The following is an 18,620-nucleotide window of genomic DNA, read 5'->3' as shown; positions in this document are numbered from 1 at the left end:
TGACAGAATTTTCATTTTTTGGGTGAACTATGCCTTTAAAACACTAGAGAAAGAAAAAGAGAGTTACTAACCTGGAACGAGAGAGACTTGAGACTCTTTCTGCCTCAGTAAATTCAGTCCTGATGGCAACGTGTGCAGAAACCCTATGGATTGAAAATGGAGAGAGGCTTTAAATGGAATTTGAAAGGAGGAAGGGTCGAATAAGGGAAAAAAAATCAATTTCCTCTGAGACTGAATCGTCTAATGATGATCTGGAGAAGTTTACATTTTTCTCCTAATTGCCTGTTCCCTGAACATGCAGGTCGGTGCTTACGCTACTAGGTCAACAGACCATTTCACTTAATTGGTGGAATATATTCTGTAATTCAGTACAGTCTTATTAGAGAAATTGGTTTTGAAGGAAAAATGCTTGTAGAAATCAGTATTTACTGCAAACTTTATATCAAATTTTTCTAAAATATTACTTATAATGTCTTTATAGTTGCATATTCACTATATAAATTTAAAGTTTCTTTGTCTGTGTGATTGGAAACACAGAAGTTGCTGTGGAGAATAGCAGGATTGCATGGCATCTTGATCACTATGGAGACGCATGGACAGTCTCCCCGCCGCACACTCGCTCCCTCCCCACTTCTGAAGTGAAAATGGGTACCATAGCAACGGCACACACTGTTTACAATATGTACTCTCACTTCATCACTGGCTGTTGATGGCTTCAATTTGCATGTACATTTTCCACAAGCATAAAAGAAATAGAGATTCTTAGAAGTGTGGAAAGGGTCTTTGTCCTGCACTGCCTATTAAAATGAACAAGTATTACAATTAGAACAATATTTCATAACAAATATTATTGTCCATTGTTTTGTGTAACCAATGAGTTTATTTTGAGATGCAGTCTTTATTCTAAACAGTACTACTACTAATAATAATAATTTAACACCTTAGATTCCAATTTGAACCAATTTCAGATTGAAAATTTAAATATCTATACTTAATAAAGCCTTTACTTAATTGTTGATATAAATATACCTCCAAATCAAGTGTTTTGCCAGATTTTTATTCATTTATTTAAAAAATATATTTATTTATTTATTTATTGCTATTTTACAAAGACAGTCAAACAATATTTTTGCCTATTAAGTAAAAAGCGTAAGAGGGGGAAAAAAATAGTAGGATGCTGGCAGCTCCCTGGACCTCACGCTGGGTACACTGTAGGGAAATAGATCCCTTACCAGGAAATCTATTAAATTATGGCACACCACCGTGCCAGGCTTGGAGCCACTCTCTGTTTTTAAAAATTCCTTATTAGCTGTAATTCAAAAATTATAATCAACATGGCTTGAATATAAAATTGATAATAGTAAGAATAATGATGGTAATAATATAAGGGCCAGGCAGGCAGCTGGTATGGGTCTGAATAGTGTTGGCTTCATAGTCAAAGCTCCTCGTGCTCTGCTCAGCCTGATGGTTAATCTAGCACTATGTCCATCGTAGGGTTCGGCCCCTAGGGGGAAAAGCAGGGAGGGAGGTGGAGAGGGAAAAAGGAGAGGGACAGATATAGAGAGAAGGGTGTGCATATACAGAGGTTTCAGGAGTGGAGGGGGGGGAAGGTTAATTTGCACATATTAAAGAGGGCAGAATTTCTCATTAAAAAGAGATTGAAGTTGATATATGCCGGTGTGTGCCTGACACACTGTACATTCTGATTGTGATAAGTCCTTGACAGAACAAAGAGGGCCCTCCCTCTCCAGTGACCATAAAGGCAGCCGTAGTCCAGAGCGCACTAACCCCTTGTTCCAAATGTCCCGTAAGCAGCTGTTAGTTTGGAGAAAATTATCAAAAAATTTGAGAAATTAAAGGAGTATTCTGAACAAGATCGATTGCAGTTGTGGTACAATGTTGATTACTGCAAAAATTAATTTCCCCTCATCTCTACTTTTCCTAAACAAAAGCAAAAATTAGTTACAGTAAGGTACTTACAATGGAACTGAATGGGTTAATCCAAACGTTAAAATACAGTATAGCCAACAAGTTAATAATATGCATGATAACATGATTTTAGCGAAAAAGATTTAACCCCTTACATCCAATTTTCCAACTTAGTCGGCATGACAATGTAACGTCATAAACCCTAAAACGACTGTAAAATTGATCATTTAAACAGTTTTACAGCTTAAACAATATTTCATGTAAGTGCTTTTATGAAATCATAAGCTTCACATTTGTGCTTTTACATTTTTATTGACTTGTTCGTATGACTCTATAAAGATTTGAACCTTCTGCCCAGCGTTTTAGGTGCATATTATTTGTTTGTTTTTTTTTAAGAAAAAGGGACAAAGCAGTTTTTAGGTGTAAATATATATATACCAATTTTCCAACTTAGTCGGCATGACAATGTAACGTCATAAACCCTAAAACGACTGTAAAATTGATCATTTAAACAGTTTTACAGCTTAAACAATATTTCATGTAAGTGCTTTTATGAAATCATAAGCTTCACATTTGTGCTTTTACATTTTTATTGACTTGTTCGTATGACTCTATAAAGATTTGAACCTTCTGCCCAGCGTTTTAGGTGCATATTATTTGTTTGTTTTTTTTAAGAAAAAGGGACAAAGCAGTTTTTAGGTGTAAATATATATATATTTTTTTCATGATTTCATAAACCTAGTGGTATGAAAAATATAAGTTATTTTGTTTGAAATGCAGAGCTTTGGAAATTGTCCAATCAAAACAGCCATTTTCTAAGGACACATTACCACTCTCCAAGATGATTGTCATTGTAAAGCAGTTATTTAAAATTAACCTCAGTGCTAATCCATGTAAAAATGTAAAGGTACATTTATTGTCCTACCATGACTGTAACCAGTTAATTGCAGTAGTTTCAAAACAGACTCACTGAACCTAGTTCATTAAAGACAAGAATTTGGCCGGTGTATTTCTTCAAGTCATTTTCTATTACAAGTTATGCAATCAAATCCTAGATGGGCCTTTCACATATTGTGGGGAGAGGCTATTCCAGCCTGGGCTTCATTGTTTCTGAGCTGAAAAGCAGCAGTTCTTTCTCTCAATCCCTCTCCCCGGCCTGACGGTGGCCATTATGTGTCCTGTGCTGCAGCTTCATGCAGACAAAGCACAGCAAACACCACTAATTGTGGGTGTTGTGTAGCTGCCAGTGTTCGAACGGCCCCTCTCCCTTAACCTTAAGCACAGTTTCTCTCCCAGCAAATCTAAAAGCATCCAAACCATTCACATCCCGAAGGACATAAAACACATTTTGTAATCTTTTGTCTTGGACTTGATTTGGTCCCTGTCTCTCATGTGTCGAACACCTGTAGTTACAAACTTTCCTATCATGCCCAAAACCAATAACAATAAAACATGGCTAGCCAGGGAAGACACACAGAATGTCTTGGTCAGCTAATCCTTCAAAACAAATGTCCTCCACTCTGCAAAATACTGGCCATGTGGTTCAACAGATGTCTATTGCCAAAGAACTAAAAGGCAACCAAACTCCTTTTTTTTATCATAGATTGAGAAAAGATGTAGTGGACTCTGGAGGCTTAAGGGGTTTAGATTCTGATTTGTGTGCATGTTTTTATATTTATTTACGTCATACTGTGGTAAAAACTTGATTTCTTTGCTTCTTTCAAGTCGCTGTGCTCTTATAGGCCAGTGAGTTTGTGGGAGGTCTCTGCACCCATAGATTACATTGATAAATGCACACCTGGCATTAGATGACCTCATCCTTTTTATATGTCAGCCTTAGGTTGACCATGTTTTAAATAGAAAATGCTGTGGAATTTACAGGGGTTCTCAATAACAGATTAGTTGTCACACAAGGTGCATTCCCTTGTCGGATATATCTGAATAACAATATTTTCAACACTGAAAGTGGTGTTTCTCTAAAGTTATGTTGCAAATATGTGCTCCCACAAACTGATCCAAATTATAAGAGGCAGGATAGAAGACTAGAAATTTGACTTGAAACAGGTTCCTCTGTTGTGCACATTCAATCAGGCGCAACGTAATATTAGAAAGTTCAGAGTTTATAATACTTGAACTGTTTTATTAATATAACCATCTGTAGCATATTTATGCTTCTCGTAAAAAACGCCAGTAAAATGTACATCCTCAAAATACACAGCATTGTTTTAAAGGCATAACATTTCACAAGCGGTACACACTGCAGGCATTTAGTCGACCACATCCTTCACACACACACAAACGCGCGCGTTTATTTTTCTGTCACGGTGGGGATTTTCCGTTGATTCCATTGACTAATATGTTTATTAATATGTTTATTTAATGTGTTCAAACATACGTACCCTACTCGAGGCAGACGCCATACTTGTTTGTCGATCATCCAGTTGATCAAAAGATATCTTTTGACTTGGTGTGGGAGTTTAAGTGTCGGCCTATCCCTCGCAGCCTCGGTTTCATTCGTGAAAAATTAAATATGGCGTCTATCTGATTAAGTCTAACAAATTAATTAGAATTTTATGTAGGCTATTTCAGTTTTATTTAAATTTCATTTTTATATTTTAATAAGATTTTATATTTTAATAATTAATCATTTAATCATTTATAATGCAATTGTATTTGATATATATTTATTTTATTTAATAATCTATATATTCAATATATAAATGATTAAATTGAATATTTATGTATTTAATCATTTAATATAATTATGAATTTATTTAATTTAAATCAAGTTTTACATGTCAATTCTGTGCCCGTACTTCAACCTTTACCGTATAAAATCAACATGAGCTGACCGCCTCTTCCACCCCAGATGCACCTCTGGTTGCTTCTGCATACAATACACGCTTCTTTCAGAGTTCCCTCCAAAATTAGCGTCAGTCCTGCCGATGTTCTTGTTATTAAATGCTCCGAAACTTTCTGTCGCTGGTTCCATAGCAACGCATCATCTCTATTCTGCATATACTCAGGTAACCTGTAATGGTCTTTTTCTGGGGTTACCGGCCACATACAGCGAACGGGTTTGTCTCTCTGGGAGTTAAAGGGTTGAATAATTAATGAAGTCTCCTGAGATGTGCAGTGGCCCAAAGCAGCCCCTGTCCATGACATGCATGTTCACTGCACGGCTTGAAATGAAAGAGCCTGCTTGCTCTCTCTCTCACACACACACACACACACACACACACACACACACACACACACACACACACACACACACGCACGCACACACACACACACACACAAATTTAAAGTCTCGCACACACAGACAGGAGGACGTGTGTGCGAGAAACACAGGCAAAAACAACCGTCCGATGCATATATACGCAGAACAACTATTAAAAACGAGGGCAGGTGGACTGTCGGCTTCTCATGTAGACATCAAAAGCATCAAAATGCACATGCTTATTATGTGTGTGTGTTTGTGTTTGACACATCCGCTTTCCCGCTCTCTCACACACACACACACACACACACACACACACACACACACACACACACACACACACACACACGCACGCACACACACACACACACACACATCGCTCCCTCGTGAGAGTGGCTCCGCAGCATAATAGTGACAGCTGATTCTAACTCACATTTCCATAATTAACAAGCTTGCGGCAGGTGAGCCTATCACAGCGTGTCTCTCCTGACCCAGAACAAAATGAATAGCTCGTCTTGTATCAAGAAATTATATGCGATTTACTCCTTCTCTGGGACATTATGGGAAATAAGAATAATTTAAAGTAGCCTACACCCCCACCGCCTTCTGACTATTTTATTAATTATGATGGGGGCTGCTCAGATAATGAACTGATATCTATTTTTACCCGATTAATACATTATGTTTCAACACTATAGTCTGTCACATTTATCAAGATGCCTGGAATTATAATTTATCTGTGTTAAAGAGGTTGATTTGCATTAAAAGGATTTTCCTTGTTTTATTTTATTTTTCTTTACATAGCTTAGGCCTATAACCTACTGCAAAATTTATTTTAAGTAAAAGGTAGAATACAACAAAACAGTAATATTTTGTATTCATTACCTCATATAATATATGTCTATTTTATTAGTTTTTTTGTGTGTTTGTTTGTTTGACTAGCAAACCTACACTTTCATTTTAATGTAATTGTTGTTAAATGTACTAAAAAAATGGTAGGCCTAACTGGTTTAGAATGCAACGTTACTGTAAACTAATAAAGTTACAATGCTACAAACATTACTGCATGGCATTTTGTTGACTGTTACAAATCCTAGGCCTTATGTCATTAAATCGTCTATTGTCAATATAGCAGCTTATAAAAATCTGTAGGTCACCATAAAATGTATTGAAAATATCTCACGTGCACACATGATGACATAATATCTAAAAAAAATAAAAAAAAACTTTCCAGTAACTGTTGCCTAATAACAACATTAGAGCAAAGACCCACATAAACACAAAACACCATCAACACACTAAAATACCGATAAAGGATCAAGTGCAAGTGCATCCTCCAGCTTCCCCGTAATTAATAGGCCTATTTCAAACACTGAACGTATAAAAACGTATTTACACATTTTTACTGTAAAAATACATACAGTGTATTTTGAAATAGAATTCATTAATTTGACCGTGAACGCTAGGCTAATTAACATGTAGAATTTTTGCATTCTCTTCCCGTTAAAATTACTGACAATTCTACAGTGTTCTTATAACAGCTTTAACGGCCAGCATAAATAACACAGCCGTTTATACAGCCTATTATTTGTCCTTTGTAATGCATACATAACAAAATGCACGTGCGTTTTTTTAAATTATACCTTACAGATTAAGTTCATATTTTGTCATTATTTTCTACATTTATGGATAATTATCAGTGTATCAGCGTGCGTTTGGAGGCTTTCTAGCGCGCTCGCTGAGCTCCTGTTCCTCGCTGCTGTTCAGCTCCGGCTGCGGCAGTCAGAGGCGGCAGGGAAAATCAGCACACACCGCTGAGAGGCCTGCTGTTACCGAGCACGACCGGAGGAGCGCACAGAAAGAGTGTGTGTGCCTCGATGCGAGCGTGCAGACCCCGGCAGAATGAAAACCGGGGAGAATTAAGCGAATTGTGAGTAGAAATACACGTTTGTGTTTATGTACGCGTTATTTATGGATATGATGGAAAGGTGTTTATGTGCAGCCTCCACAAAATGAAAAAGCAGTATGTGACATTATTGATTAGAGCGATTTACTTCCAGTGAGGACATGCTTCCTGTGCCGTATGCTCCTGTGCAGATCCCAGAGACAGGGTGACAGGGCAGATTAATGTCACGCAGGGGCTCAGTCCCCCCTCTCTCCCCCATGCAGAGGTCAGTTCCCCCCGCACTCACTCTGCCTCCAACCGCCTGGAACTAAACCACCGCGGAGACTCAAATGGTCACTTCACAGTACGGATACAATTATATCTATATTCATTTTTTACTCTATTCGCATTGATCTTGTCGTATTTTATTTGTAAGAAATGCAGCTGTTCTTTTGATTTGAAATGAAAATGACCACTTAACCTAATTATTTACGGGAAACACCTCAGTTTAGCCAATTACACATTAGCTACAGAGGTAAAACCACTTTCATAGAGGGTTAGGGGTTTTGTTTATGTATTTGATTACATGTTAAAACACTAGAAATATAATGCCTGACCAGACTGAGAATGTTGTAAAACTGTCCAGAGTACAAAATGGCAGTGGATAGGCCTGTTTAGGACCATTTACGTTTAAAACACACACACACACACACACACACACACACACACATTCTGTATAATATGTTTTTAGAGTTGTTGTCTTATGCATTATGTTTGTGTTATTTCATATCTGTTTGCGTTTATGAATTAAAATGCTTAAAATGAGGTGGTAGTGGGGATGTTTATGAAGAAAACCATAATTAATATGAACAAGTAGATTGCACAATAAATTCTTAAACAAATTAAAATGTTCTATTGCATTACAGCCCTGTCCTATAGTGAAGTAGCTGTAACGGCAGCATTTTTTGTATTTCACACTAATTGACACAGTTGATGATAAATAATAATGATAAATCATAGATTTCTAAATGACTTTGATTTGTAGCAGATAAATATGGGATATAGTTTGTGACATACAATGCAAAAAAAGAGTTGCAAAATGTATAACAGCTTTTTTTTATTGTAACACACTGGAAAAATGTCGCCTATTTTTTGTTTGAGAGCTTGTATGAGAACAAATAATTTGGCATGTCGTCTTCAGTATTGGTTCTCATCAGTTGCTCTAAACTTATTAGTGTGTATTTCTTGGTCCTGTCGGTTTAGGGGTTTAAGGGGTGGGGGAAGTGGCGTTACTTCGGAAGAAGAATAAGCTTGTCTGCGTATGAAGAAAGATGTGTCTGAGTCCCACCGGGCCACACTGGGACCATTATCCAACAGGAGTGAAACCTGTGGGGGTCCATGGCAGGAGCAGTGGGAGGGAGGCAGTGATGAGTTTGGGGGAAGCTCAGGACTGTAGTCCCTGTACCCAGCCCTGCTAATCTCCCTCAATGGCGGGGGAGGACACATACTGTAAGGACGGAGAGGAGGTGGAGAGTGTAAGATGGGGCCCCTCGAGCTGGCCGAAGAGCTTGAAACACGGTGAAACACAACTGCACAGAAGGAATTCAGAACGTGAACACGGCCCTGAGCAACTCTAAAGCCTGATAGACAATAAATAATAATAAATGGTTTGAAAATCATTTACAAATGAAAAAAGATTTTTCTCTTCTAAGCTTTGTGATTTAATAAATCACAGTAATATTCATATTTTTATATCTATAATATTATTATTTATACTTTTTACAAAAACTGAAACAAGATGTATACATTTTTTTAGCAACAGAGTTCACTACACTAATAAAAAATAATTTGAAAATAATTTATGAATCAAAATATGATAACGATTTTTCTCCTCTAAACTTTGTGATTTAATAAATCACACTTGTATTCACATTTTTATCTATTATTTACACTTTTTTTACAAACACTGAAAAAAGTAAGAAGATTTAGTAACTAATTACTTTTAAAAATAATAATTTATGAATCAAAAATATGATAAAGATTTTCTCCTCTAAGCTTTGTGATTTAATAAATCACACTTGTATTCATATTTTATGTAATATTATTATTTATACTTTTTTCAAACACTGTAACAAGATGTTTAACATTTTTCAATAACACAATAAATATTACTTGAAAATAATTTATGAATCAAAGCTATTATCAAGATTTTTCTCCTCCAAGCTTTGTGATTTAATAGATCACAATTATATTTATACTTTTTGTCTATATTATTATTTATAGTTTTTCAAACACTAAAACAAGACATGTAAAAACATTTTTAGTAGAAAAAATTATTTGAAAATAATTTACAGTTTGATCAAGATTTTTTCTTTAAGTTTTCTGATATAATCAGAATTGTATCAATACACTTTTGTTTTTTTTCAGTAATTTTTTCCTAATATGACTGAGTGCTTTTGTTGTTTATTGTTTGAGATCCTCCCTGTAAATCAAGCAAACACTAAACCAAATTAGAAAATGAATATACATGTAAATAATTAATCAAGCAAACAAATCTTCTGCTAATAATCCCACCAAATAATGAATGCATATTTTAAACACTGAACACACAGCACGCAATATTTCACTTATTTATTTAAGTATAAAAATACAAATCTAAACAATTATTTCTAAACAAACAAACAAATATTTTTGTTCAGGCACCCAAATGGACAGAAGAGGCCCTTTATGGGCTACCCAGGAGAGCCAGAGCTGGTGTCCCGATAGGCCTCTGGCAGACTGATTGAAACCGTTGATGTTGGACAGGAGTTCAGCTGGAAACAAGGGGGATGGGACTGAAGAGGGTGTGTGTCCAAACTCCCAAGATGTGAATGAATAAACCCAGAGGAGGAGGAGGGGTGCAGCTAAGAAGTGGAGAAAGATAGAGCATAGAACAAGCAAAGAGAAAGAGAGAGAGAGATAGAGAAAGTAAGTTAGAGAGAAAGCAAGCGGTGGAGAAAAATAGAGAGCAAGTGAGAAAGCAAGCAAGAGGAGGGGGGTGGCAGCGGCATGTTTAAACAGCCCGGACGTGATTGACAGGTCTGATAAGGCAGGAGAGAGAAGAGTGCATGTGAGAGGGTGGAGGGGTGGAGGGGTGGAGGGGGATCAGTCTCCCAATCTGACTGGGAGAGGAAAGTGAGCTATTAATTACTAAAGCAGAAGCAGCTGTAACAGAATGGTGCCTGAGCAGCTGGAAATCATCAGCATGAACCAAACAGGGAGGAGAAATGAAGGTGGGTGGGGAGAAGAAAGAAAGAAAGAAAGAAAGAAAGAAAAGGTGGACAGTGCTGATTATAAGAGCAGTGAGCAGAATATTTGCTAGATTTGATTTAATAGTAGTAATAGAACAATCATGTGGCTTCGGTAATTCAGAATCATCTGGAAGGATGTGATTGGGCTTTAATTCCTATTCAGCTTGTCAGCATAAATATGGATGAAATGACAACTGGATTTTGAAGAAGAACCAAAAAAAAAAAGAGTTGCTGTTATTATTGTATAATTTAATCAATTGCAATTGTATTGATATGCAATTGTACTTTTGATATATAGGATTTATTTATGCTTTTACGGTTTTGTTTGTTTTTCCTGTGATAGTTGACTGTTTTCATTCTTTTCCTAATCTTTTCCTAATGAGTCCTTTTGCCGTTTGTTGTTTGAGATAGACCATGTAAATTAAATAAACTACAAACTAGAACATTAGAAAACGTGCAAATAAATCAGCAACCAAACACATCTCCTGCCAATAATCCCACTGAATAATGTATGCATTTTTTTATTTTAAACACTAAACTTTTATTTATTGATCACAGTATAATGTAATTATCATTTATCACACATAATAACACACACACACACACGCACACACACACGCACACAAATATACATATAATATTTATTTGAGTGTTTTTTGCTTTTTCACAGAACAACGACAACAACAAGGATAAAAAGAGATGATTCCGATAAAATTAAATATATAAAAAAGAAATATAATAAATATAATATATAAAACAACCTATGACAGAACAACAGAACGTTTGAGGGACAAATGAATAAGACAAATTATCATTTAACTGGACAGGTAATGCATGAGCAGAATACAAATTCATAAATGTAGAGTAACTTATGCGTATATATTGAAATAAAATGACTTGTATAAGAATGACAATGGTAATAATAATTGTGCAGTTACACATGTTTTTGAGTAACAATCAAAAAATACATTATATAAAATAATTAGTTACAACAACAAATAATATTATTAAATAACTAACATTTAGGTACAGATGAGTACAGGAAGGGGATGCATTAGAAACGTTCAAATAAAGAAGAAACAGCAGTGAACTGAAGTAAAGCAGGGTAGCCTAAGATTTCTGTTTACGAACGTCTGCTCCAGTAATTCACCTCAAATATTTGTCTCATCCTATGAGTAATTATCAGTAAATTAAACGTGAACATCATAAAACCTGTCTTTGCCTCCCCCACATTTTTAAAGACAAGGCGTCTTTAATGACATAATTAATTAGCAGGCCGGAGCTCAAAACACACCTTTTCATAGTGGTCTAATAATATTCCCAAATTTCAGTTTGACACGGCGATTCAGGGTTACAGTTGCAGCGAGAATGAGAACGAAAAGAACCATAAATCAGTCACCTCCCTTCCAGCTCTGTCAGTTAGCAGCTTTTGTTACCTACCTGTAAGCTGAATCCATTCCTTACAGGCAGCAGGGGGAATGAATCGTCCCTGAGGGTCTTCAGTGTTTTTTACTGTGTTCCAGTGCACCTGGTAGAGAAAGAGCGAGCGACACACGGGCTTCTGCGGCTCTCTATTACCCCATCTGCTCTCTGAGCCATCACTAACTGGGTGGGAAAGGACTAAATAACGAAATATTTGATTTATCACTGCCGTGCGAATGGAATAAAAATATTATTAGCGGCTTATTGAAGAACTCACGTTTAGGTCGTAAAAGAGTTCCTTATTTAATTATGGGAAAAGCGAGACGGCGCCCCACAAAATGTGATTTTTTTTTACAAATGTCCAAGAATGCTTTCATCTGATTAAAATAAAGCGAAGATTTTTCAGATGCGTGAATGCTGTCACTGGCCCCATTGTGTGCGTGCCGCTTTGAGCGTATCAGGCTGGGGTGGAGGGGTCAGGGGTCAGTGGGTGGTCAGTAGTGTGGACAGCTTGATGAAGCTGAGGGGAATTAAACGTGAACATCATAAAACCTGTCTTTGCCTCCCCCACATTTTTAAAGACAAGGCGTCTTTAATGACATAATTAATTAGCAGGCCGGAGCTCAAAACACACCTTTTCATAGTGGTCTAATAATATTCCCAAATTTCAGTTTGACACGGCGATTCAGGGTTACAGTTGCAGCGAGAATGAGAACGAAAAGAACCATAAATCAGTCACCTCCCTTCCAGCTCTGTCAGTTAGCAGCTTTTGTTACCTACCTGTAAGCTGAATCCATTCCTTACAGGCAGCAGGGGGAATGAATCGTCCCTGAGGGTCTTCAGTGTTTTTTACTGTGTTCCAGTGCACCTGGTAGAGAAAGAGCGAGCGACACACGGGCTTCTGCGGCTCTCTATTACCCCATCTGCTCTCTGAGCCATCCCTAACTGGGTGGGAAAGGACTAAATAACGAAATATTTGATTTATCACTGCCGTGCGAATGGAATAAAAATATTATTAGAGGCTTATTGAAGAACTCACGTTTAGGTCGTAAAAGAGTTCCTTATTTAATTATGGGAAAAGTGAGACGGCGCCCCACAAAATGTGATTTTTTTTACAAATGTCCAAGAATGCTTTCATCTGATTAAAATAAAGCGAAGATTTTTCAGATGCGTGAATGCTGTCACTGGCCCCATTGTGTGCGTGCCGCTTTGAGCGTATCAGGCTGGGGTGGAGGGGTCAGGGGTCAGTGGGTGGTCAGTAGTGTGGACAGCTTGATGAAGCTGAGGGGAGAGAGGGGCCTGCTGTTCCCACAGCAGGAGCGCTCAGAGCTGGGCAGGGACAGTGGGCAGGTCCCTGGGGGTCATGCTGAGAAATGGGTTCCACTCACCAAATAGCAAACACAAGGACAGACTGCAGAAATATGGGGGGGAAAGGGATGACGGAGTTTAGTGTCTGTTTCCTGGCTCATAATGGAAGAAATATGCATGTGGCTGATGCATTGAACCTGATATTTCCAGCACAAGCAGTGTAATTTTGATAAAGGCAAAGAGTTTAAGATAAATGGATATGACTGACATTTATTTCATTCAATTTCTGTGTTACTTTCATATGGTTTTAGTTCGGCATCAGAGCTGTGTGATTTTCATTCTGTGGACCTTTTTCACTGACTGTGGTGGTGCATTTTTAATATTGTAAAAGTTTTTTTTTTTTAATAATGTACATTTATAACTCTATACTTTGTGTTTTGCATTCATATCAGAAAACTAGTTAGCGCTGCTGTGTGAGCATTTCTCATACAACGACTGAGGGAGTGATGACAAAGTTTTTGTCATCTTTCTCTCTTTTTACCAATGTAATCAATCTCTTTGTATTTTTCCCTCCTTTGGAAAGTCACAGAAAGATTATTGTGTATTTTTCTTTTATTATTGGGGCAAATGGGAACACTAATCAACTAATTAAATAAAAAAATACAAATTTGTAGTTTCCGTTCACAGCTAAACAAAATGACCCAACTGTGATGACTTCCGCATCTGAGAAACCCTGGAAATATGAAAAAGGTCCATTGTAGATAAGGGCTTAAGTGTTAAAAGGGATAGGATAAGGAATTCTGTAATTTACACAACCTAATGTTGTTTCAAATCTGTGTCTTTCTTTCTTATGTTGAGCACAAATGAAGATATCTTGAAGAACGTTGGCAACTAATCATTTTTTGCCCCATTGACTTCCATTGTATAGACAAAAAATACAATGGAAGTCAATGGCATCTGAAACTAGTTGGTTATCATCAACATTCTTCAAAATATCATCTTTTTGTGTTCAGCAAAAGAAAGAAATGCACAGGTTTGGAACGATATGAAGAGTAAATAATGATAGAATTTTCTTTTTTGGGTGAACGATCGCTTTAAATTACATAAAGATATTTATTTTAATTAGAAATCAGTCACCTCCCTTCCAGCTCTGTCAGTTAGCAGCTTTTGTTACCTACCTGTAAGCTGAATCCATTCCTTACAGGCAGCAGGGGGAATGAATCGTCCCTGAGGGTCTTCAGTGTTTTTTACTGTGTTCCAGTGCACCTGGTAGAGAAAGAGCGAGCGACACACGGGCTTCTGCGGCTCTCTATTACCCCATCTGCTCTCTGAGCCATCACTAACTGGGTGGGAAAGGACTAAATAACGAAATATTTGATTTATCACTGCCGTGCGAATGGAATAAAAATATTATTAGCGGCTTATTGAAGAACTCACGTTTAGGTCGTAAAAGAGTTCCTTATTTAATTATGGGAAAAGCGAGACGGCGCCCCACAAAATGTGATTTTTTTTTACAAATGTCCAAGAATGCTTTCATCTGATTAAAATAAAGCGAAGATTTTTCAGATGCGTGAATGCTGTCACTGGCCCCATTGTGTGCGTGCCGCTTTGAGCGTATCAGGCTGGGGTGGAGGGGTCAGGGGTCAGTGGGTGGTCAGTAGTGAGTTGGTTATCATCAACATTCTTCAAAATATCATCTTTTTGTGTTCAGCAAAAGAAAGAAATGCAGACAGGTTTGGAACGATATGAAGAGTAAATAATGATAGAATTTTCTTTTTTGGGTGAACGATCGCTTTAAATTACGTAAAGATATTTATTTTAATTAGAATCTGAAAAAGGTCCATTGTAGATAAGGGCTTAAGTGTTAAAAGGGATAGGATAAGGAATTCTGTAATTTACACAACCTAATGTTGTTTCAAATCTGTGTCTTTCTTTCTTATGTTGAGCACAAATGAAGATATCTTGAAGAACGTTGGCAACTAATCATTTTTTGCCCCATTGACTTCCATTGTATAGACAAAAAATACAATGGAAGTCAATGGCATCTGAAACTAGTTGGTTATCATCAACATTCTTCAAAATATCATCTTTTTGTGTTCAGCAAAAGAAAGAAATGCACAGGTTTGGAACGATATGAAGAGTAAATAATGATAGAATTTTCTTTTTTGGGTGAACGATCGCTTTAAATTACATAAAGATATTTATTTTAATTAGAATCTAGAAGCACTTCAATGTAATGTCTTCTCATTTTAACTGGAGAGCTCTGTAACTGGAATACTTGTCATGAGTCTGTATTACGAATGAGTCATACTTTTAATGAAAAGTGGTTTGCAAGTCTATTCTAGCATAATTTGGTAGCACTTCTTTGCAAGGATTTAAAAGCATACTGAAACTCAGTAAAAAAAAAAAAAAAAGAAAGAAAAATCCATCTGTTTTGCTATGCCAAAACAGACTGTTAAATAAATAGGCACTGCAAGATGCAAGAATTGTAATAAACAGATTTAATTTATCACTGAAAAAAGCGCAACACTACAATCTGTGTTCAGAATTTCTTAATATGAAGCAGGACTCGTGTGGTTTCACTTTTGATGTTTTAAATACAAACTTTAGAGATTTTGCATAATTTCTGTACAGATACATGAGAACGTGGACATACCACATCTATAACGTATAAAACCACATCAATAAAACGGTGCAAAAAAAAAAGTCCCTGCACATACAAAAATAAATTAATACACTTTATCCAGTCACCAGTCTTGTGGAAAGCCTGTAAGAAAAGATCTGAACACACCGACAGTGCTTTGAAACAGTCCTTCACACCACTAAGTGAATCACAAGTATGTATTTACAACAGAAAAGAGGTAAAAGTGTGCTAAACTAAATCTTATTTATTCTGACAGCTTATTCTTAATCCAATATGCATCTGTAGATTTACAAAAGGAAAAGGGGAAAAACAGGTGTATTTACAAGACCACAAAATCATCAAGTAGGCTTTTTTTTTCTTTTTTTACAACTTCAAACACCAGACACGTTCATCCAAATGTTTACAAGACTCAAAAGAGCTGAGAATTTTGTACAGTAGTATAAAAAACATTTTGCCAGTTGAGCATTACAATATATTACCTTGCACCCAACATGCAACAAATGCAAATAAATAAAAAAGGAATAATAGAAAGTTGGCTTCGAAAATGATCAATGCAAACATTCGAAATCAGTTTTTTTCAGTGTAGTCACTGTACAGGCCGAGATCTCTGGGACTCTCTGGACTGGTATTGCCTGAGCGACGCCGATTGATATCAAATCATTTCACAAAAAAATGGATCAACTGGAGGAAAAAATAAAAAAGGGAAAGGAGAGACTGGCAGCGTCTCCAGCGCGCAGCCCCTCGCTGAGAGCATGGAGATCGGGGCCAGGCACTTGGGTTCAGGGCCTGGTCTGTGTGTCCTGGCTTGAGAGGTAGTTGCTCTTCAAAGAGTGCAGTAGGGTCAGTGAGACAGTTTGTGGACTTTTGGGCCGCCTCCTCACAGGGGAGGCTCAAGATCAGGATGCAGAGAAGGCCTTCATGGTGCACAAATGTCTGATCGCTTCAGCTTTGAAATATTTGACGCCTTTAAATACACAGATGGACAAAAACGACAGGTTTTTAATTGAGATTATCGTTACGTGTTTCTTGTTAAAGGGGTAACAGCGGTGAGCAGATACTGTTCCAGAGGCATCTCCATTGGTCTACGCTTTCTGCCCACAGCGACTCGCACCAGCGTGTCATTTTCAGCACACTGGCAGGGTGAGAGAGATCGTGTGTGTGTGTGTGTGTGTGTGTGTGCACATATGTGTGTGAGCCTGTCTTTTGGCCCCCATGGGATCCAGTACGTTTACAGCAAGTGATTTACTCAAACTCAGTGCAGCATGTTGTTTGCCAGATGGGCATCAAACTGGCAAGTTACATATGAAGGCTGGTGCTGGTGCTGGTGAGGGTTTCGTGCGGTGGGTGAATGTTCTGGTCTTGCTGCTCAGATTGCAAGCCTCTTGGGGTGGGCAGATGAGAGGGATCCATAAGACAGAACTCCTCCAGAACGTTTTCTACATCAGGTCTTTTCCTGTCCTGTCACAGACACAGCCTTCTCCCCCAGTCTCTGAATAAAACACAAGCACAATTTCAATAAGTGATCCTCAAAATCTATAAAATAAAATATAGAAATAAAATAACTTTTACAATAAAAACATTTTATAATAAATATATTTATATATAAATATACATACATTTTTACAAGAAACCTATTTTAACAATGTAAATAATATACAATAATATAAATACAATATTATTAATTAATACTTAAATATAATACAAAATTATAATTATTGTAAATGCAATAAAAATAATATAAGTATTTATAATTATAATAATGCAATTATACTTCATATTATATATGTGTCCCTGGACCACAAAACCAGTCACAAGGGTCCATTTTTGGAAATTATTTATAAATAAAGCTGAATAAATAAGCTTTCCATTGATGTATGGTTTGTTAGGATAGGACAATATTTGGCCGAGATACAACTATTTGAAAATCTGGAATCTGAAGGTGCAAAAAAATATATATTGAAATATTGAGAAAATCACCTTTAAAGTTGTCCAAATTAAATCTTTAGCAATGCATATTACTAATCAAAAATTAAGCTTTGATATATTTACGGTAGGAAATAAAAAAAATATCTTCATGGAACATGATCTTTACTTAATATCCTAATGATTTTTGGCATAAAAGAAAAATCTGTAATTTTGACCCACACAATGTATTGTTGGCTATTGCTACAAATATACCTGTGCTACTTATGACTGGTTTTGTGCTCCAGGGTCACATATTATACTATTAATATTAATAATATAGATTAATATAATTATATATTTTATTTTGACATTTATATTACTATATTAATATGATATAAAATTATAAATATGGTATAATTTTATTTTCTTATAATACTGTAAATACATGCATATATATATGCACATGCACATGCACACACACACACACACACATAAATATATATATGAAAAAATGTCTTATATCATTTTACTAATGTAATACAATTACCACAATTATATATTCATATTAATTCATTCATATATTAATTACATACACACTTAAAATAAAAATACTTCAAAATGAATCCATGAATATTATAAGTTAATACTTTTGTCTGTTTGATAGTTGCAGTACTAACTCCAGTTTTAGGAGTGTTGCTGTCGTTGTGCATGGCGAGGAAGGGGTTTGTAGTGATGGCTGGCTGCGTGGCAGGCAGGAGGCTGTTGATTGGCAGCTGCTGTAGCTGTATGTCATTCTGCTGCTGCTGCTGCTGCTGTTGCATTAACTGATAGAGCAGAGCCTGCTGCTGTTCCTAAACACAGACAGACAAACAGAGTATGATGAGATGTCTAGACAAAGACGGCACACCCACAGACTGCCCACGGACCGTATGATGCATATTGCACAGAATAGTGGCAAGAATTTCCTCAAAATTGCAATTCCAAGCTGCCAGGATGCTGAAATAAACAATTCTGAGG

The 18,620-nt window shown here is 36.6% G+C and overlaps 1 protein-coding gene across 1 annotated transcript in view; it reads right to left on the bottom strand.

Annotated features, from left to right (window-relative positions):
• Nucleotides 1-16,056: 16,056 nt before the first annotated feature.
• LOC107595146 (protein AF-10-like) overlaps nucleotides 16,057-18,620 on the bottom strand; it is a 51,692-nt gene continuing 49,128 nt past the window's right edge. The window contains exons 20-21 of the mRNA XM_016285484.1: nucleotides 18,251-18,454; nucleotides 16,057-17,187 (exon numbers count right to left, since the gene is read on the bottom strand). Coding sequence (XP_016140970.1) covers nucleotides 17,140-17,187; nucleotides 18,251-18,454 — 252 coding nt within the window. The 3' untranslated portion in view covers nucleotides 16,057-17,139. The remainder of the gene's footprint in view (nucleotides 17,188-18,250; nucleotides 18,455-18,620) is intronic.

Source organism: Sinocyclocheilus grahami, unplaced genomic scaffold (assembly GCF_001515645.1).
Source record: "Sinocyclocheilus grahami isolate Dianchi unplaced genomic scaffold, SAMN03320097.WGS_v1.1 scaffold197.1, whole genome shotgun sequence".
NCBI classification, from domain to species: Eukaryota; Metazoa; Chordata; class Actinopteri; order Cypriniformes; family Cyprinidae; genus Sinocyclocheilus; species Sinocyclocheilus grahami.
This window is presented reverse-complemented; position numbering and strand designations above follow the sequence as displayed.